The sequence below is a fragment of the Notolabrus celidotus genome, chromosome 15 (genome assembly GCF_009762535.1).
Source record: "Notolabrus celidotus isolate fNotCel1 chromosome 15, fNotCel1.pri, whole genome shotgun sequence".
NCBI lineage: Eukaryota > Metazoa > Chordata > Actinopteri > Labriformes > Labridae > Notolabrus > Notolabrus celidotus.
The window spans coordinates 25730632-25753668 of NC_048286.1; the positions used below are offsets into that span (position 1 = coordinate 25730632).

The 23037-nt window shown below is 38.5% G+C and overlaps 1 protein-coding gene across 2 annotated transcripts in view; it reads left to right on the top strand.

Annotated features, from left to right (window-relative positions):
* The window catches only part of tnk2b (tyrosine kinase, non-receptor, 2b), an 86896-nt gene that overhangs the window by 21230 nt on the left and 42629 nt on the right, over nucleotides 1–23037 (top strand). The window contains exon 1 of one of the 2 annotated variants that reach the window (XM_034703708.1): nucleotides 20044–20916. The exons of the other annotated variant lie outside the window; for it this stretch is intronic. Within the exon in view, the coding sequence (XP_034559599.1) occupies nucleotides 20824–20916 (93 nt within the window). The 5' untranslated portion in view covers nucleotides 20044–20823. Of the gene's footprint in view, nucleotides 1–20043; nucleotides 20917–23037 lie in introns of those variants that run through there. 2 annotated transcript variants of the gene reach the window in all.

Here is a 23037-nt window from a genome sequence, read left to right on the forward strand (position 1 = left end):
ACCAGCTGACTCCATGTCTGAATGGGAACTATTCACCTCTGAAATGCTGAAGAGCAAATACTGAGGATGATGTCATCTTGGCTCACGCTGTTGGTTTTTCCTCTATGCGTGTGTGTTTGTGTAAGTCAAAGCTTTGTAGGGTGGTAAGAAAGAGAGGAGGAAAACATTCTCAACAACTCACAAGTTTTTATGTTGTCTTTATGGAGAAACACTTAAAACTGAAGATGGATGTGGTGGACAATTTCCTGTGTTTGTCAGACTTGTGTTTGTGTATCCAAAAGGCTTCGTCACATCCCAGATTTATTTATTTACTATTTCTGGAGAAGGCCGTTCTTAGCTCAGGAGGTAGAGTAGGAGGAAGTGAGAGTCAAACGTGTTGCATTAATAGAAACCTCCCTGTTCTTGAGGCCAAAGCAGGCCCACGCACAGGATACAGGCCAGCCAGACTCCTAAACAGGTGTCAGCTTCAGAACACAGTTAAATAATATTCTAGTTTGTGTTTGAGAGCTCAGATGAAGTGGAAGTAAGAGGCACACACTCAGTGTTTGTACAGTATCTCTGCTTGTGTATTCAGGCATTAACACAACATACTCTCTTGTGAGCAAATAAACTCTTTGAATTAGGGCTGGGCAATAATTCAATAACAATAATTATCATGATATAATTTTTCTCAAAATGAATATAACAAATGTTCGATTAAAAACTTGATATATTCAAACGCCTGTAATCCTTTGTAACCTTTAAAGTTAGTGCACCACTCACAACAATACTCTATAAACTGATACACAGTATACAATGTGATGTATCTTTGTTGTAAACTTAAATGAAATAATGTAAATTAGAATCTACAAATGAAAACTTGACATAAATCTTGTCTTACATGAAAGACGATGAGGGATTCAAGAAACGTATCAGATAACTAAATCCAAATACAAGCTAACAAACCGTCTAATTTCTCAAACTTAGAAAAATCAGCCTTTCAATGTAAATGAAATAATGATCTGATATTTAGTGAATAAGTAAGAAAGTAAATTTTATTTAGTATAGCGCCTTTCATAGAATATAATCACAAAGTGCTTCACAGGAAAAATTTATCAAATTAAAATGAAATCATAAAACATTAAAAGAAACAGACGATAGCATAATTAAAACATTAGTCTGTACAAGGTGATTCGTAGGCCTGTTTAAGTAACTGGTAATAATCTTTTCAATATCGCCCAGCTCTACTTTCAATGTTAAATAACCTAGAACCAAATGCTTTAATTTGATTTTGAGGGCAGATAATCATTGTTGAAGTTATGTACCTAGTCTTGGTCTGTCTTGATATCATCAATGTTAAGGGCAGGTGGTTGTTAGAGATGCTTATTTTACAGCACCTTTGAGATCAGGTCAGACCTCCTTCTTTTGCCAGATGGAAAGTCTGGATGAAAAACAGCACGTCAGTTATATCATTTAAGATCTGTTAGCAGTGCACAGCTCAGGGTGGAAGTCTATTTACTGAAAGATCCTGTGAGGAACTTTGAGCTGCTTATGAGACAGACAAGAGTGAAATTAATGTTGATGATGGTGATTTATCTATATGAGCTACTAAAGTAAATAAGACCGTCAGGGACAATTTTTACTCTTTCTATACTGCAGTTATTAATGCTTGTAACCATTGCATTGGGTTAGGCATCAGGCAACTTACAGCCTGTTGAAGAAATAGCTGTCCTCATACATTTTCAGCAGTACATATTCATAGTGAGTGAACTATTATGGACAGCAGGAAAGGATTTTTCATCAGAAGACACAACCTACAAATAGACAGGACAAAATCAGAGATAGCGCCCACAGGAGGCCAAAATCATCACAAACAAAGGTTCCTCACAGGAGCTTTAAGTTCTACTTCTTAAGTCTCAATTTACTTTACTTGGCTTGTGTGTTTCAGCTTTATGTTACCCAGTTCTTGTAATGAACTATAGCTTAGTTAAAATATTTTTTTAACTAATAATTAAGATTTGATTGTTCAAAGTTTCTGTTGAAATTTTCAACTATGGGACTATTTTGCTGGGAGTCAATCAAACCAGCCACTGCTACACCATAACAACCACAACAATTATTCTCACAGAGTAAAAAGTTATTTTAATAACAGGTATATGCTGTAATACATGTTATTAAAGCAGTTTGCAACATGAGCATGTATCAGCATTTCAGTATTCATTTGACTTAATAATGGCCTGATTCGGGGAATGTTTCTGATATGAAAAATGATATTTTAGATACTTTATAGCTAAATGAAGATAACCGTGTAAACTCAACCCCACATTTGTAACAGTGAGACTACTAGAAGAGTATTTAAAGTATTTTGTTGTCTGAAGAGACCGTAATGTTTTGTTGTGTATCATCATCATCGTAATGGATATAATTGATCAATCAATCAATCAGGTTTATTTATAGAGGACCTTTTGTACAAATCAAATGGAATTTAAAGTGCTTTACAGCGAATGAAAACAAGAAAGAAGCAGAAATAAGATAATATTAAAAATTATGAAAAAAAAAAAGATTTTAAAATAGAATCAAATGCAAACCAACAACTTTAAAATATATCTAATTAAGATAATTTAAAGCATCAAATTAACATTAAGAATATGAATAGTTAAAACAGATAAATTAAAAAAGGGGTTAGGATAAGAGTTGTAGATAGAATTAAGGCTAACAATATCAATGAAACTGATGAGGTAAATAAAACACAAAAAATAATTAAAATTAATAAAATAATAAAACAACATAAAAATCAATATAAAAGTAAAAAGTAAAGTAATACAATTGTTAAACCCTACATATAAGCCAGACTGATGTTTTAGTTCACGTGAAGACTGATTTGACTCAGATTTCCAAAGAAAGGAAGATTTAATGTAGTCTGCAGTGAGGTAGCCGCAACCTCACAAAGGTGATTTACTTCACACCTTGTCCATAATATAAGTCTTTTGGGCCCATCGGACAAAAACAGATGTGGCCATATCAATGAAAAGTTTTTCTTTATGCAAAGAGTAAAATTCTAGTTTTATGATGCCTTTCAGGAACATTCGGAGACGGTAAATATGAGCCAGAGTGAAAATATATCTGGGTAACATAAATGTTTAAATGTTGCTTGTAGAGATGAAATGAATCTTTTAATATTGTGAAAAGAGGTGGGGCTTGATGAGCAGACTTTTCAGTTTTAATATGAAGAATGCGAGTTCTATGAGTTTAATTTATCGACCCTTCCTACTGATGCTGTCTGCCCACGATTAAGTTCCAAGAAATCAAGGCAACTGGAGAAACAGTTAAGAGAAGTTTATGTTTCACCAGCTGTTGTGGCCCCAAGGTAAAAATGTAGGTTGAGTCCCTGCATTTGTTAAAGATACTAAAAAGAGATGTGGGAAAGAGTGTGTCCCCTTTCTGTCTTGGAGCCCATAATGCTCCCAGAATGAATACTTAATGGAAAATTCGTTCAGGGGGCTTGTTCCTCAGCTTGTAGATAAAGACGTGTTAGTGTGAAGAAAGGTAGACAGTACAAGGATGGAGAGAAAGGGACTGAAAGGGAGTTGGGGAGCGGAAGCAAAGCTCCCAGAATAGCAGCAGGGAGCAGTGAGTGTGCTTTTTGTGGAGAGTGTCTCTGAATGCTTGGAGGGCCGCGGGGGCCCAGACTGACAGAGGAGAACTCGGAGGAAAAAGAGCCTCTGGGAGTCGAAGTGAGTGTGTGTGTGTGTGTGTGTGTGTGTGTGTGTGTGTGTGTGTGTGTGTGTGTGTGTGTGTGTCAGTGTGTGAGAGAGAGGACAGTGTTATTTTAACCCTGAACTTACATCCGGCTGTCACTCCATACCCCCCTGCTGCTCCAGTATGCTGACTCCACGCTCAATCTACCTGCAGATCAGCTGTCACAAGCCTCGCTGTCGTTTTCACTCCTCCATCAGCTTTCCTCCACTCTTAACTCTTAACACTCCTACCTCTTTTTCCCCCCTGATAATCCTTTCTCATTTTTTCCGTTCTCCACACAGACACTCAGGTATCTCATTACAAGCCCCCCTAAGGGGTAGCATGCTGTCTGCTGCTTCCGGGTGTATTGTATGTTAGCCGTGTTGTTAACGCGTCAGGTTTCCTGATTAAGTGACCCTGTAATAGATCACCTAGTAACACAGGCAACTCACAGCCACAGCCTATGAAACTAAAACTTCCCCTAGTTTGGAATTCAAGCTCAACTTTTTCATCTGAAAGAGGAAGTTTGCAAGAATAATAAGTATAAGCTACAGAATTTTATCCCGATAAGAGCATTCACACAAAAAATATTACAAAAGTTTGATTTAATCTCAATACATAAGAGCAAGAATCAAAGCTTTCTTACTCACAGTGTACCTTCAGGATGGAGGCCTGTATATAAAGACCATGCAGTTGCAACATATATCTGCCGTCAGATGAAGCTCAAGTTAACTTTTATTGGGTTCAGGAGAAACATTGCAAACACAGGTTATGTGTAAAACATGAAAAAGACGAGATGTGAATTGTGAGTAATAGCTTATGTGCACTCTTAAATATTTGTTTAATAATTTCACCTCATATCAGTATTCCAGCATTGAACAATTTGTCCACCAAGCGGCAACCTCCAGCCGCGAGATTTGAAGCCCATGCGGAAGTGTTAAAAACTGCAGTACCTCGAGTGTCCACTAGAGGCTTGCTTCGGAAGTACCGGGAAACCACATACACACCAATTCAAAAAAGACGATCTTTACAGCAGAAATAAACATGTTTACAGCCTGGTTCAAAAAACGAGTGTAATCTTGATAGCTCATTCCTCGATCGGCACACACTTTACAGGGAGTTAATTTTTTCATAACGCGGCAATTTCGAAGATATTAAGATTACAAGTTTTCCATTATGAGAGGCACAGCTGACTTGACTGACAGGTGGGAAAACTGTAGCTGTTGGCTAGGAGGCTAAAATCCCGCCTCTTTACCTCACGCTAGCTCAACAGAAGTTGTGTTGGTTCCCGCCGATGATTGGCTTCAAAACAGTGCTTCAGAAACAGATCTGACTTGGACAGTTTGTCATCAGCAAATACGTCAGTTTTATACTTGTTAGCTTGTACAGCTCTGACAGGATTCCTCTGTGGTTTATTGCATTTCCGAGAGAAATACATAGTTTGTGTCATAAAACAAATAAACTTCAGAATCTGGTTGAATTGTTTTCTTAAACGCTCTTACTCCAGTTTCCCTCCAGTTTGCTAATGAGCTGTATATTTGTTCCTTACACTCACTCTCTGTTTTCCTCTCACACACACATACTCAGAAACACACACACTCAGGGCTCAAGGGTACAGTGTGTATTGTTGTCTCTCTTATCTGTTATTACTCTGCTCAATCACTCACTCCCTGTGGGTCGAAGGGACCGGAAGAGCAGCTTACATATTGACCAGGCACACTCTAACACACACGTGCACATGCACACACGAACACACACACACATATATCCACAATCTAACACCCACGCACATGCACAAACACATACCTGCACACCACTCTGGCAGTGATGATGCAATTTTGCTGTCTTTCTGTCAGGTCTGTGAAAGCGCACATTACCGCCCACACACACAGACACACACAGACAGAGACAGACAGAGACATACTAACACACACACACACACACACACACACATACACACACACACACACACACACACACACACACACACACACACACACACACACACACACACACATACATGTACTCAAAAAGTAAAAAAATGTATCCTTTTAAGTGTGACAGTTGCGACGACTGTACCTCAGGATCTTTTTTAATGCTTCAATTTGATAATAGAAAACAAAAATGTCATACATTAGTACGTTTTGTAATAACCCAAAGTTATCTGCTTAATTTTAAATGCAGTGTTAAATACTCAGGTCTTCTGAGGATGTTTTCATGCAGCACAGTTTGCCACGTATGTTGCAATATCCTCAAAACACCATCTGTCAGGCTGTCAGAGCCGATGGTTAGCATGCAGATAGAAATCATTAAGCTGGCATTTTACTTTTTTTCCTCATTACCAGCCTGAAGGATACACAGACCACTTCAGTCCACAGATATCCGTCTGAGGGAGTGACGTCTCCTTTTTCCTAAAAATAGAAGAGATTATGTCCCTGGAAGCTGCTGACAGACATTAAAGAGAATTATTAACATCTAACCTGGCATCAGTCTGAGCAGCAGTCTGCTGTTTTTTTCACACATTTTTTCACATTATCTGTATACAGTCTTCTTTTATTTGTACTGAAATGTTCTGAAAATAGTGAAAAGTCCAGTATTTTTTCTGATATGATTTTACTAACGTTCTGTATGTGATGAGAACTATCATGAACACTAATACCAGTTTTAAAATGTCCCTGGTCCTTTCTGACACCTTCCTTTCATCTCTACATTTAAACATTAACTCTGAATGTAGACTAACTCAAAATTAATGTTAAATCAGACAGGGACACATACGCAATTAGGTCACAGTCAAAATAAAATTGTAATTTTAAAAGAATATGTCCGATTTGTTTATGATGGGGAAAAAATAATTATATTCTGTCATTTACACCTGCCTCATGAGAGAACAAAATCTGCTTAAAATATTAGTTTTTCTTCTCACTGCCTCACGTTGCCCCCTTGTGGTCAACTGGAGAAAAGACAGATGCAGATAAATAGTTCAGAGACAAATGTCAGAAACAGAACATTATTTGTTGTGCACAGTTTAAATGAGATCTAACTGTTAATTTTGGACCTGGTTCTGTGTGTTACAGAAGATAATGAGTAAAGACTCAACAGGGGTGTCGAACATTATGCAGTGTTTGAAAATCCAACAGCTCCTCTCCATAGGTGCTGCTGAAAGTAATGCAGCTATGGGTCCCAATATATTTGTCGGTCAATATGTATGGAGAATACAATCAAAATGTGACTAGTAATATCAAAATATTTTTTTTAGAATTGATGCATGAAAGAAATTTTTGCATCAAAATTTTTACATGTATATTTAGATGAGAAACATGCATAGTTAGGTGGTTGAGCTGTCTGTGTGGAGTTTTTAGTTAGTCATGAAACAGAAGATTATGACCTTTAAAAGCAAACAAAACCTTCAACGGCAACATCGACAATTTCTATATTGATATTTTCAGTGCCTGTAACGGCTGTGAGGCTGTAGGTGTCAGACGGTGGATTTACAGCATGCTTTCACTTTATGGTATGAAGGTATGAAAGAACAACTTACACACAATTGGCAACCTCTGGTGTTGAAAAATTAAGCCAATGTGAAAGTGCAAACAAACTGTAGTTCCTCGAGTGTCCATTTGAGGCTGGCTCCAAAAGCTCAGGAATACCCATTCACATTCATTTTAGAATGCCAGTTTTCAGCAACATTAAGCATGTTCACAGCTTAGTATAAAAACTGGTGGGTCTGAATAGCTCATTTTATAACTGGTACACTGTGTAGGTGTGTGTGTGTGTGGGTGGGTGTGATTTTTATATAACTCACTTGTTTTTGCTGCTCCGCCTCGTTGTCTGTATCTAGGTTGACTTAAAGTTAGGCATTTCCAGTAACATCATCGCCCTCTTCAAAAAACGATTAATGAGGTCACAGAGACTACATCCATGTTTTACGGCCAAATTCCACCAGATCCGTGTCCAGTCCATCTCCGATCCATCACGGCTCTGGATCTGATAGGTTTCTAGTCAATGTGTTAACTTCCACTGGATCCGCTCCGTTTGCATGATCCGACACGCTGGAACGCAACATATCAGATACGCAAGACTTCTATTTTTGCCGGATGCCGGAGCACGATGCACAGAGCAGATCGAACGGGACAGGAAGTCGGGCACCAAAACATAATTGAAACATCCGGTACATTTTCAGAATAAAACACTCTGTGTTATCACCAGATCATAGTTACCTTAACTACAACAACAAACCGTCATGATGAGCGGAGCCAGGCCTGGAGTCAACACGTCAGAGGTTTTCAGAGGACGATAAAGACAACATGGATGAGGAGAGGAGGAGGATAATCTTTGATTCAGTAATTACAGCAGGAAACCTCGGTTACATGACTCCAGCTGTCCGGCAGCCCTGCTCCGTGCTGCGTTCCAAAAACGCAACCGGTGGGTGTTGACGGATGAGAGAGCACAGAGACGGACCTGATACGGATCTGGTGGAAGTCCTGTATTACAGTCTACGCTCACACGTGTGGGACCAAACCAGCAAAGATGTACAGCTTTGTCCACAGGGGGCAGCAAAAATGAGACAGAACACTCTTTAGAGGAGCTTTAATAAAAGTAACGTTGTTTTAGTTAGCTTAATTATTACCTGGAATTGTTTTGTACTTTGAATACAGTGACAATGTTTTAAGAAAGTTTTTAGGGACTGATGTGGCTCAAGTGGAAGAGAGTCTTCGTGTTGATGCATACTTGGGCAGGATACCAACCTTTAAAATACCATCGGCATGAGAACATGATAATAAGTAGGTGACATTTGATCTCTATGTGCAGACAAGCAGCCCTGGCCACCATTGTATGAATATGTGTTAATTGGGTGAACTCAACATCTTGTGGAAAAGCAATTTGTGTGACCAGAAACACACAATGCAATATGTTTACAGTAATACCTATGTTGTTCATTTGTGCAGTACTGACTGGAGGACCCATTTGTGCGATCTGTGTTGATACAAGGACAGCAGGGTTGGCATGTGAGCCGAGGGTGTGAATGAGCTAGTGTGGTCAGTGACACCTCAATGTCACCGCACACACACACACTCTCAAAGCCCCTGGCATGGTGTGTGAGCGGGCACCCAGATGGCAGTGAAACACAGAGAGCTTTAGCCTCTGATGATTTGAATACCTCCTCACCCTCGACCTTGGCACAGACGCACACACAGATTAAAAGAACCAGAGGGACCCTCATCCCGTCCTCCTGTTCCCCTAATCCTGTCCTCCGTTTCCCCGCGTCGCCCAGTTCTGCCCTGCAGGTTTTAGATCACCCTCTTAAATGCCACCTGTTTGTCCAGGAGGGAAGGGGAACACACACTCACATGCCCCTCCGACTCTTCTTAGAAAGACAGCATGAGAGTGGAGGATTACAGAGCATGGAGGTCTATCTCTCTATTTCTCTCTCTCTGTGTCTGTCACATTCAAACACACACATGTATTCATCTCTCTCACGCACACACGCATCTCTGTACATGGTGGATTTGTTCAGCGTGCCTGTGCACCTCTGATTCAGCAGAAGTGGAAATCTTTCTGGGAAAGCAGAGATGAGAGAGGATTTGTGGAGGATAATGTTCCTCCTGATGGATCAGTGTGAAATATTGTGTCTTCTACAGTAAATAGAAGCCATTAAAACGTTTGACTCTGTGCCAGACTGAGATTGATCCAGACTGAGCCTCCTGTGCCAGAAAAGAGCCTTCTCTCAATCGAGGCCTTTTCTTTATGGGTAACAGATTTTGACTCACTGCTTGAATCGAGGGACAGGTGATAAGAAATCTTTGGAGTGAATTGCCATGTCAATAACAATAAGAAACCTTGAAAGTTTTTTCTCAATAGATGGAGTGAATAATCTATTTCAACTCATTTAAAACCGTGGGAGACATAGAACAGGTCTGACTGATTTTTAACCTTACAATCCTCTGAAACATACTAGAGTAAAACAAGAAAAGAACATCCTGGCTGAGAAGACATTATAGGTGGGGAACAGTTGTGTTTGTGAGCTGTAAAAGTGCAATCTCTATCCGTGTGACTGAAAATTCTGATGAAACGAAAACTCCCCGTCATTTCCTTTTTTTTCTATATATATATATATATATATATATATATATATATATATATATATATATATATATATATATATATATATATATATATATATATATATATATATATTATGGCAAGCCGTTCAGGAAATTAATATATATGGAATGAAGTCTGAATATATGGATTGAAAGTCTGAATATATTGAATGAAACTTGATATATATGGAATGAAACTTGATATATATGGAATGAAACTTGATATATATGGAATGAAGTCTGAATATATTGAATGAAACTTGATATATATGGAGTGAAACTTGATATATATGGAATGAAGTCTGAATATATTGAATGAAACTTGATATATATGGAATGAAACTTGATATATATGGAATGAAGTCTGAATATATTGAATGAAACTTGATATATATGGAATGAAACTTGATATATATGGAATGAAGTCTGATTATATTGAATGAAACTCGATATATATGGAATGAAGTCTGAATATATTGAATGAAACTTGATATATATGGAATGAAACTTGATATATATGGAATGAAGTCTGAATATATGGAATGAAACTTGATATATATGGAATGAAGTCTGAATATATTGAATGAAACTCGATATATATGGAATGAAGTCTGAATATATTGAATGAAACTCGATATATATGGAATGAAGTCTGAATATATTGAATGAAACTTGATATATATGGAATGAAACTCGATATATATGGAATGAAACTTGATATATATGGAATGAAGTCTGAATATATGGAATGAAGTCTGAATATATGGAATGAAGTCTGAATATATGGAATGAAGTCTGAATATATGGAATGAAGTCTGAATATATGGAATGAAACTTGATATATATGGAATGAAGTCTGAATATATGGAATGAAACTTGATATATATGGAATGAAGTCTGAATATATGGAATGAAACTTGATATATATGGAATGAAGTCTGAATATATTGAATGAAACTCGATATATATGGAATGAAGTCTGAATATATTGAATGAAACTTGATATATATGGAATGAAACTCGGAATATATGGAATGAAGTCTGAATATATTGAATGAAACTTGATATATATGGAATGAAACTCGGAATATATGGAATGAAAAATCACGTCATGTATGGCCTGCGCCATCTTGTCTTTCTGGGGTGTGATCATAGGGGTGTGATTTTGTTTTCCGGTTAGACGTAGCTTTTAGTAATGCAACCATGAGGGAGGCACGAGATGTTTTCACTGCAATTTTAATTAATGAAGGGGTTATCAACCCCTTGGGTAATGCATGTGCTGTTAAGTCAATCCGTATAGGAAAAAGGAACCCACCCCTCCTCTCTATTAAGTTGGTTTCATCCAAAAGTGATGATCGGACCGTCTGCACAGAGAGACGAGAGGAACACGAAGCTGTGGGCTGCAGAAGCATTTAGGAGGGTAGTAAACAAGTGAAAATACGAAAATATTAAATATCACAGGTTATACACACTTCTACAAAGGCTAAAGATATTGCCCCTTCTTTATTCAGGTGGTTCAGTCCTCTAGCTCGCTAGCTAACTTTTGTTATGACTTGTGATAATGTAGCATCCTGTTCAATGTTAACAGGTGGAGCTCATACCTGTGTGCATCATCTGACAGTGAGTGAGTGTAATGAAAAAGTACGACCAAATTACCACAGGTTACATAGGTAGAGGAAAATGTGTCCCCTCAGAAACACTAAAAAGAAGTGCAAAAGGTTATTTTCAGAGAGACATTAATAAAAGATGAGTTCTCTTTGATGACAATAAAACAATACGATTATAAGTGGTGTTCAGAGAACTTATTTAAGCTTTCATTCAATATATTCAGACTTCATTCCATATATATCAAGTTTCATTCCATATATTCAGAGTTCATTCCATATATATCAAGTTTCATTCCATATATTCAGACTTTCATTCCATATATATCAAGTTTCATTCCATATATTCAGAGTTCATTCCATATATATCAAGTTTCATTCCATATATTCAGACTTTCATTCCATATATATCAAGTTTCATTCCATATATTCAGACTTTCATTCCATATATATCAAGTTTCATTCCATATATTCAGAGTTCATTCCATATATATCAAGTTTCATTCCATATATTCAGACTTCATTCCATATATATCAAGTTTCATTCCATATATTCAGACTTTCATTCCATATATATCGAGTTTCATTCAATATATTCAGACTTCATTCCATATATATCAAGTTTCATTCCATATATTCAGACTTCATTCCATATATATCAAGTTTCATTCCATATATTCAGACTTTCATTCCATATATATCAAGTTTCATTCCATATATTCAGACTTTCATTCCATATATATCAAGTTTCATTCCATATATTCAGACTTTCATTCCATATATATCGAGTTTCATTCCATATATTCAGACTTTCATTCCATATATATCGAGTTTCATTCAATATATATCGAGTTTCATTCCATATATTCAGACTTTCATTCCATATATATCGAGTTTCATTCCATATATATCGAGTTTCATTCAATATATTCAGACTTTCATTCCATATATATCAAGTTTCATTCCATATATTCAGACTTTCATTCCATATATATCGAGTTTCATTCCATATATTCAGACTTTCATTCCATATATATATAGTTTCATTCCATATATATCGAGTTTCATTCAATATATTCAGACTTCATTCCATATATATCGAGTTTCATTCAATATATTCAGACTTTCATTCAATATATTATTTCCTGAACGGCTTGCCATAATATATATATATATATATATATATATATATATATATTTATATATATACTAAATATATATATATATATATATATATATATATTTATATATATACTAAATATATATATATATATATATATATATATATATATATATATATAGATATATGTATATATATATATATGTCTATATATATTGGGCTTTTTGTCTTTATTCAATAGGACAGCTAAAGAGAGACAGGAAACGTGGAGAGTGGAGAGTGGGGGAAGACATGTAGGAGATTGTCGCGGCCGGGAATCGAACTGGCGACCCCTGCAAAGAGGACTGTAGCCTCTGTATGTGGGGTGCTTAGACCGCTAGGCCACCAGTCCCCCCATTTTTCACAGATTTATCATATCTACTGATATTCCACTTTCACCTATTTTTTTTTATGTGAAAAATAAAAGTAGGGAATCTTCAGCAGACCTTGAACATTTGGTATTCCAGTTTCATGAACACATATAAGGTCAAGTTAGTATTTGATCATTTGAAGAAATGATGCTCTCCGCTTAAAAAAAAAAGATAATTAAGAGTTTATGATATGCAGTTTTTCCAGAAAAGTTAACAGCAACATCGAATTAGTAATTCTACATTGTATTCAGGTTTTTCAGAATGTGGTGAGGACTGAAGTAAGAAGTTTATTTTTGCCTGATGACACTTTGGATGAGCAGTCAGGTAGTATGTAAGAGGTAAAAATATAAGCTCAAAGAAATGCTGAAGGAGCTAATGCACAGTTTATTCACAGTCCACACCCTGACCACAGCTCCATCAGCCTCCTCTGTGGGCTGTGATGTGTCAACACTTTGACGCATTTCTAAACTCAGCAGTCATGACTTCACCTCAATGTCTCTTTATACTGAATCATCAGGTAGCTTCTTTCACCCTCACTGAGGTGAAGTCATCGCTCAAGTCAAGCAGACTTGATCTCTGTCCAGAAGCTGTGGGTGGTGCTCCTACCATGACGTATAAGAAGAAATATTTCTGATACATTGATGCTTTAAAGTATCAGGGAGCACAATGAAAACTGATCTGTGACTTATGTTAGGTTCATATGGTTAGCTAAGGAAACAGGCTTTAAATGCAAAAAAGGTAAGACATTTGATTAAATTTCAAAATGTATAAAGAATGGATGAGACAACGCAAGAATCAAAGTAATAACAGTCTTTTCAAAAACAGATGTAGACTGTCTCTTGTGGATGTGGAGGAGCTCTGATAAATTATGGTATCATCTGTTTTTCTTATGGATAATCTGCATTTCAAAGCGGGGGAGTGGAGTTTGAAAAATATGCACATTTATCGAGTGGGGATCAAAAATTCAATATAGGAAGTGCAGGATGCAGAGGGTCTGTACATCTCTGCCTCTGCTGCATCCATTTAAGGCAGCAACACATTTCCCCCACGTTATCATTTGATTAAGAAAGTCTCAAACATTAATGAATGAATGAATGAATCATAAGATTTATGGAGACAAAGTTTTTGGCCAACGGTTTCCAGATGTGAGATTTTTTCTGAAATATATTCTATTCATTATGACACAAAAGACAGACAGCAGTAAATCTTCATGTCAAAAATATTGACTTTCCTGCCAAAAATACAAGTTCTACTATCAATGAATATTTTTTGGGGATTTGCTAATTGACGCTAAACATTAAAAAAAATGTGATTAGGACTTCTTTAACCAAATGTATTGTTTCACTTTCTCAGTTAAAAATATTGTAAGTTCAGTTTCCTTTACTTTGTATCTTTTATAGTAGAGGTATCTAAAAATAGTACATTTTGCCCATTATAGTAGAAAATATCAACAAAAATAGTAGCTAAACTTAAATATGTTCAAGTAAAACCTTGAAAATAGAAAATGTAATGAGTTTTCTGCCTCTCTTTTTGCCAGATGACTCCTAAGTTTAGGTTTAGTGAAGAGTTAATTATCAAAAGCATCAGTAGCAGTAGGTTAATTCATAAGGGCACAGGAAACACAGACACATGCTCATATAGGTAGGGTCATTTTCTGCAGACCAGCTAAATGAAGCCACATTAAATCACTTAAAGAACAGTGGGGGTCGCAAGTCTTTGGCACCTATATTTTGGGGGTCGAGGGCTGAAAAGTTTGGGAACCCCTGATTTATAGCACCAATTACTGTAGTGCTAAAACAGTGACTTGAATAATCAATCAAACAATAATCTGCAAATATTTCAATAATCAAACAATTTTCAAGAAAAACTGTCTATTTGTTTCAGCTCCTCAAATGTGTGTATTTTTTCGAGATATTAGGAATGAAAAATCTTGGATGTTGAATAAATGATTGGATCAAACTAAGTATCATTTATTCTAGGCGCCCCACATACAGGGACTGAAGTCCTCGTCGCGGAGGTTGTCGGTTTGACTCCCGACCGCGACCATTTCCTGTATGTCTTCCCCCACTCTCCTCTCCCCACATTTCCTGTCTCTCTTCAGCTATCCTATCAAATAAAGTAAAAAAAGGCTAAAAATATAACTTGGCTTTTAATGACATGGCTCTTGGAAAGTGTAATGAGAGATTTCCTTAGCTTTTTGACCTTTTACATTATCAGTCATTTGTAGTCTGCTTGATTAAATGACCTTATGAACTAAAACTACTGCAAATGATGATGTTAGTCTATCATAAATCTAGTGTTGATCTTTTTGATCATGAAGTTTTTACAAAATAAAGACGGTATAAGTTAACAGAGACGTCTTTATGTATGGATACAAATTGTGAAGGCATCAGTTTGGAGTGCACTGACGAGTAAAAGAAGTTTATCAATATATTTTGAGGGCTGCAAATTAGTTGCAATTTTAATATGAGCATTTGCTGTTAGCACACAGAGAAACATCTGAATGCATCAGAATTTTAGTCATTGTCAATTTGTTCTCACTCATAATTTTGGCATTTGATCTGTTGTTGAATGGGCTGAAAATGAGTACAATGGCCACTTTTACATCACTCTGATGTAGTCAGATGGGGCTCATGCTCCTGAAGTATCTGATTCAACCACATAAGATTAAGTATATGTTGCTAGTCTGTGTTGTTTAAAATAAGTCCAGGGACCCACAAGAATGAGTTACAATAGTAGGCTCCAGAAGTCTCTAGGAAGGGCCTAAAAAAGATCACCTTTGACATAGGCAAATATATGATTGACAGTGACAGCTGATGTCTTTGTCAATACTTAGAACAAGGCGTCCATAAATGGAGTCAAATAGCAGCTAACTTGAAACTTGTATTGAAGAGTCCATATATGTGTATGTTTGAAGGACACCCTCATTCTAATTTGAGTGCACCTTCATAGTATTTAAGCCAGAACGTGGAGACAGAAGAGAGGCGACTTCATCTGGCCCGGTCGTCCTCCAAGCAGTCGCGATGCTTGTTACTGATGCTGATGCTGTTTGATTGTAATAAATCTGATTACTATTCAAGCTGGCCAGTGTCACGAGGTTCATTCTACATCTGCACATCACGGGCTGTTAAGACATGACACTCCCAACCAGCAGATTCATTGGTGATCATTAGTGTTTAGAAATCTTTTTGGATGGTGGCACATGTTACAGACGTGTTTTGGGTAAGATGAAGAACAGAAGATTAACATGGAATCTCTGATTTGAAGCTAGCACTCTTCAATTTTAGTGTATTGTTACACTTCACATCATTATGGCAATATTAAACAAAGTTATCACACGTTGCTTATTTTTCTCATAATGTGCAAGCCTAAAAGGTTTACTTAAAATGAATCATCAGTTAATCAAAAAGTAATTAAACAGATGTGTCTAGTTTCTTAAAAGTCTTTTAAATGTTTATTTTATAAACATTCATGAGCCAATATGTTAAAAAGTAAAACCCTATCCTTCCCCGATCTTATATACACTCTAACTTCTCTCTCCATACTTGATGATATTTCCATCCTTGTGCCTCACATCAGAAGGAGACATCAGGGATTTCAAGCTGCTTCTGTTCAAAAGCTTACTGCTGCCCACAGAGCCTGTGGCCTGCCCACCAACAGTCGTAAAGAGACAGCAGGGACCCCGGGGTCCCGCTTCTTTAAGCCTTTAAGGACTCTAAAATGGACTCTATGGGGGAGGCTTTAAATGATGTTTGGGCTCAAACGCTGGACCATTACACCCACAGCCTGTCTGCTCTGTGTCTCCCTGCTCTTCATCACGTGCTTAGAGAAGGCGTTTACGTGTTTAACAGGCTTGTCTTTACCTTCGCCCTGACTCAAGATGGACGACAACTTGAAGCAGGGGTCGGAGGTTAGGACTCCATTATTTGGTTGTTAGAGGGGATTTCCGGCTTCCTGGAGGAGAGTTTGTAAAATATGGTTCATAATGAAGCAGAGAGGTCAGAGGTAGAGGTGTAAAATTGTTTGAGAAGTTAATATCATAAAGACTGTTTAAGGCCAAGTAAAGGACATATTTTAGTTTGAGACTGGCAAAGAACATCATCCAAATATGTATACAGAAAAAATACAGATATAGTTATTAAGATATTAAGAGAAAAAAGTTTGCTTGCTTTTTTAAAAAGGAGGGTGTGTCAAAGAAAATTAAAAGCAAGCATCTAATAATATCAAATGATTGCATAGTTCAGTATTAAAGATAAGAACAATTTTAGTTAAAATTACAGTGGAAATTAAAAAATAGAAATAGCTTAAACATTAAGTAAAGGCATAAAAATCCACGTTTTCTGACCACAATATGATCAAATTCGTTTTTCCCAAGAAATCTTTGAAAAACACCTTTTATATTTTTAATGAAGAATTTTATTTAACAATTTAATTTCTACTTTGTAACTCTTTGAGTTCAGGGACCCTCAATTAAAAAGACTGAAGACAGGATTTAAACATGTAGGAGTAAATCAGAATTATTTTTTTTTCCATATCTTTTTATAAAATTTTTGCAGACAGTACGAAATGATGTCACACGGAAGTAAGATGAATCAGAGTATCTGCATAGAATAGAACAAAAATCCCCAATTAAACAGACAAACAAGACAATAGAAAAATAAATCCCCATTACCCTGCCGACCCTCACCCTCCCAGCTTCCTAAGGTAGTTGTCCATTAGTGACCGTCTTATTATAGATACTAGTAGACAATACAAGTAGACAAATAACACACATAAGTATAATATACAGCTCAACAGTTAGTAAAATTAATAACAACAATAATAAATAAAAATATTGAAAAAATAAATAAATAAATAAATAAAAAATGGGGAGTAAATCAGAATTTAACATATCTGAAGCAATAATTGATTTTGTTAAAATTATTGTGAATTGGAAGACATTTTTGGAGCTGAACTTTTGTACAAAAACACTGAATGCACTGTAAGGAAAAGTAAAAATAAGTTGAATTTCACTGGGAGATGTGTAAGTAGTTTTATGACTCCATACTGTCCACATATTCATATTTTCTATTACAAAGAAAGGGAGAAAAAAAAGGAAGAAAGAAAAAATTGGCGTTTCTTGTTCTAATAAATATTGTAATATAAAAATGTAGCCCAACAGAGCGTGTTAACTCCATCAGAGGGAGGCAGTGGGCAGCAGCAGTGACCCCACATGACTCCACAGCTCCACGGCCTCAATTGGTGGGAAGACACTCTGCGTGTCTGTCTCCTGCTACCACAGTCTCTGGAAGTCTGTAACACATATTTGTTACAGCATGGATACACTGTGAATACTTTTCTTTTGTGATGTTGCATATGATATTCCCTCTGTCTTTTTAAATGGTGTTTATTGCTTACAAACCATCTCTCTGTCAAATCAGTGTTATAACCATAGACTGTGTAAATAATGGATGTAGTATCCGTGACATCACCCGTCTGTTTCTGAAGCGCTGATTTGAAGACAATTGTCGGCACATGTTGAGTGTTTCTCCGTGTTGTGCAGAAACATTTGCAGGCTGATGTGCGCACCATGCTTCAGTGTGGAGGTGTGTGCATGTGTGTGTGTGTTGACAGTGCAACATAGCGTGACACTCTCATGTGTTACAGCTGGCCTCCAGAGAAACCCGGGCAACAACAGAGCAGAATGAGAGCAAAAAGTGAATGTTGCTCAGCCGGCTGCGAAAAACAGGCCCGAGGACATCAGCAGGACCAAAACAGAAAAAAAAAAGGGGGAGAGAGGGAGGGAGAGAGGAAGAAGGTGATTGTGAATGGGAGAAAGGAAGGAGATGAGGGAAGAGGAAAAAGGGAGAGGGTTTAGGATGTAAAGAAGGAGGAGAATGAACAAGCTCTGTGGGCTGCTGTCATTTTTGTCATACTATCACTGGGAAATACCAGAGGGTAGTCCTATACACACACACACACACACACACACACACACACACACACACACACACACACACACACACACACACACACACACATTGTCCTTTTATTCTATTTTCCCCTCCATCCAGATGTCCACTCAGCAAGGATCCAGATGGCCTGGATAGTGAAGAGGTGTTTTTGCATTATACACACACACACACACACACACACACACACACACACACACACACACACACACACACACACACACACACACACACACAAACACAACACACAATGCAGCATGGCCGTGTTTTTCTCCCTTCTCACGGGGAGGATTAGCTCTCCTCATTAGGAGACTCCCCCGCCTCTCCCCATCCGCCTCCCCCCCTCCCCTAGTCAGCCTGCCTCGCTCTCATTGGCCGCTTCTTTCAGCACCACTGCTGATTGGACGGCCGTAATGACAGGACACAGGAGAGTCAGGAGGAGGTGGGGGGGACGCGGTGATGTTGCCACGGTGATAGAAGAGGCGACCACTCATCAAATCATTGAGCCGGGGCTGAAAAATAAAAATCAAGTGGTAGGGGTGCTGAAAGGAGGGAGGGAGAGGACTGAGGAGTGGAGAGGGGGGTAAAAACAACAACAACAACAGGGAGGGATTAGGCATTGAGCGAGCAATCAGGAAGTCCATTTTGACTCAAGCAGCGTTAAAAATCCTCCCAGGCTGGGAGGACCGTCAAAGCCGGGCTGACAGCTCGATTGGACAGCTGCTGGAGATCTGCTTGGGAGAAAAGGGACAAACACAAAAGGAGGATGAAATAGCGCACATGAAAATCTATTTTAAAAAAAGGGCTTGTGTGAGCTCTCCTCCTGGATGCTGTGATGTTTCACTGCTAGCGATGATGAGTGAGAGGAGGTGAGCTGGCTGGAGTGATGCCTGAGGCACAGGAATAGAAGAGAGAGAGAGAGAGAGAGAGAGAGAGAGAGAGAGAGAGAGAGAGAGAGAGAGAGAGAGAGAGAGAGAGAGAGAGAGAGAGAGAGAGAGAGAGAGAGAGAGAGAGAGAGAGAGAGAGAGAGAGAGAGAGGCAGGCTTTGCTGGATGTGAAGAGCATGCGTCAGCACTAAAGCAGCCAAAGAGGGAGAGGGAGAGAGAGAGAGGGAGAGAGACAGTGACAGCAGAGATGAGCATAGCGAAAGGCGAGGTGGAGAGAGACAGAGATTGAGGGTTGAAGTGATTACCGTGGCGAGTGATCGGACGACAGAAATAGAGGCTGCTAGATTTGTCACCTCCAGTGTGCCACACCTCGGCTGCACCGTCTCAACACTCCATCCTCACCGCAGCAGCTTCCACACACAGGACTATACCGATCCGTCAATTCATTTGGAAGGAGCAGCTTCACACCTCAGCTGGTTTATGGAGATTAAATCCACGGATGTGTGAAAAAGGACAAAGTGCACATGGGACTGTCTTTTGTTTTTCCTGCAGTGGAGGAGTAATGCCTGAGTGCACACTGAAAAAGAAAAACAGGATGAATTAATGCCTACAGCTGGCCACAGGAATGCATCACTAAATCCTATTTCCATAAAGATAAGCTCCTGTGGTTTTACCGACTGGTCATTCAGTCAGTGAATGCAGCTCTGTTATCACTGATTGAAACGTGGAACTCATTGTCAGGCCATGTTTAAGGACAGCTGACTCAATGAGGAGGACAATGAAGGTGGGAGTATTGGAGCATCCTCAGTTGAATGATTTTGAAAATTATGCTCAGAGACAGCGGCGTGTCTGAGATGATGCAGTGATATGCAGAATTCTGTTCTCCTAATGACAGCACAAACGTCGAAGCAGGCCGACTGACTGACTGACTGACTGACCGACTGACTGATTGAAGGAGTGAGCGGGCTGCTGAAGCTGTGACTATCTGAGGACTCTGAGGACACATAGCCGCAGGCTGAAACCGGTTGAGTGTATGAGCTCGATCATGGGGGAGACGGCAGAGTACCAGAGGCTGCAGGACACGTCAGAGTCTGATTACCAACGCCTGCCCAGCGATGATGAAGAGGTACACCCACAGTTTGCTTTTGTTCTAGTCTCCTTTGTACCACACTGCTGTAGACAAACGAGGATGACATGTAAACAGTGAGCAGCAATGTCATCAGGTGTTATGAGCCCTGTCAGGGAGACATGGAGGTTGAGGGTGTGAGAGGATTCAAGACGTTGTTGTTTTTGTTGCTGTTTCCTAACTGGAAAGAAAATTGCACTAATATATTAAATGCATGATTATTTTATTTGCCGTAACTAAGTTTCACCTTTGTCTTGATCAAACACTTGAGTGTGTTTGTTTCATTATCCCCCAAAAAGGAGATAACATTTTTAGACTCATATTTTTAGGGACATCACTCTTCACATTCATGGTCATAGACCGGTCTGTGGCTTTTAAATGTAATTTTGTTAATAGATGTTTATTCAATTGCACCTCACCAAGCTACAGGCAGGGATCCATTGGTGTAAGTCCTCTTCATAGAACACATATTGTGTTGTTACAGATCAGAGGTATAAACACTACAATCAGTGATGACTTAAACTAATTTAGGTACCTTAATATCAGGGTTTTTGTTTTGTGCATGCATGGTTGTTGAATTTAGAGCCGCAGCTTAATGGGGCATGGAATAGCATAGCCTGATGTTTATAGTAACAACTGGGGATTTAAGTTGAAATGTCTACCATGGAAAGGTTTAGGGTTAGTGGATCCCTGGAATATGTACAGACCCTGAATTGACTCACATAATATCAGTTTAATATCTATACTTCCGTGTTTTTTGGTGTGTAGGTGTACACATAGCATACACAGGAGCAACTAGATGGCAAGTTGAGAACTTTACAGTGCCTCTCATACCCCTTTTCAACCAACGTGAACCTGGTTCTAGTTCAGGGCTGGTGCCAGCGCTGGCTCAGAGCTGGTTCAACTTACGAACCAACTCGGGACCAGTTTGTTTTTCCACCTGCTTGAGCCCGTGGAAGAGCCATTCCATGATGTCACTTCTACGTGACCGCTTTTCCCACCAGTGCTAGGGCAAACTTTTACCTCACAATAACAACGATGATGCTCCAGTGTTGGATCTCCTGTGAGGACCAAACCGCAAGGAGGCAGGTTGTTTCCTCGACCCTGGAATCCATTAGCTCCGTCTTTGTTATTTCTTCGCTGCAGGAAAATGGTGGAAACTTGTTTGGTTTGTCTTTTTGGTCACGGCAACCCCTTGTCCCTGACGTAAGCGGTTCGCAGTTCTAGACCAGCAAAGTGTGGTGCTGCTCTGGAGCCTGTTTTCCTGGCTGGGAGTCGTTTCTCTCGCAGTCAAAACACAAAAAACTGGTTCTCACTTGAGCACCGGCTCCGACCCGGCCCTGAAACTGCCTCGTGGAAAAGGGGTAAAAGTGACCCTTAAGTGTTCATAAGATTTTTACAGGGAGGCAAGTTATCTACAGAGGTTGCTTCCTCTCCAAAATTGAACACACCTAGTGATTGAATTAGCAATAACTCTGAGTAATTTAGTTGAAGCTGAGTCCCAAATTGGAAATAGGTTTAATTATGTAAATTGAAATGACAGAGGTGCAATTTAAAACTTGGATAATAGTCAATGAAAATGTTTTAATATATATAATAATATATTTCTGAGCTGAAAAATAACAAGAATGAAGAGCTGAAGCTTCAAATTGAAAAGCCATATCAATCCAGCTGAGAGTCAGATACAGCCCTATATTTATTGTCATAGATTTATGTTGCATAGAACCTTCTCTTTTACACTCACATGTCACCATCACCTTGCTCACACACCGCACACTCATGCACACCACACTCAGCACTTCTCACCCACACACAAGGCCGGCCTCTGTGTGTGTGAATTGATTTATTGAAATCAGCTCCATGAGGTCATTGATGAGGTGCTGCTGAATGAGATCGATGTCAGACGTTAAAGTCTTAGAAAGTACGACATTTTTTACCCTCCCACTGTTTCCAGAAACCCCTACGTTCCACTCACACAAACCCCGTGACAGGGCTGCCTGTGCTTATGGTTTGGATGAGGCTAGAGATCTGTTCCCACAATACTGTGGGCCTGAATATGTGATGAAAACCTGGGATGTGTGATAACATTGTTTGATATCCAGAGGAGAGGACTTAAAGACA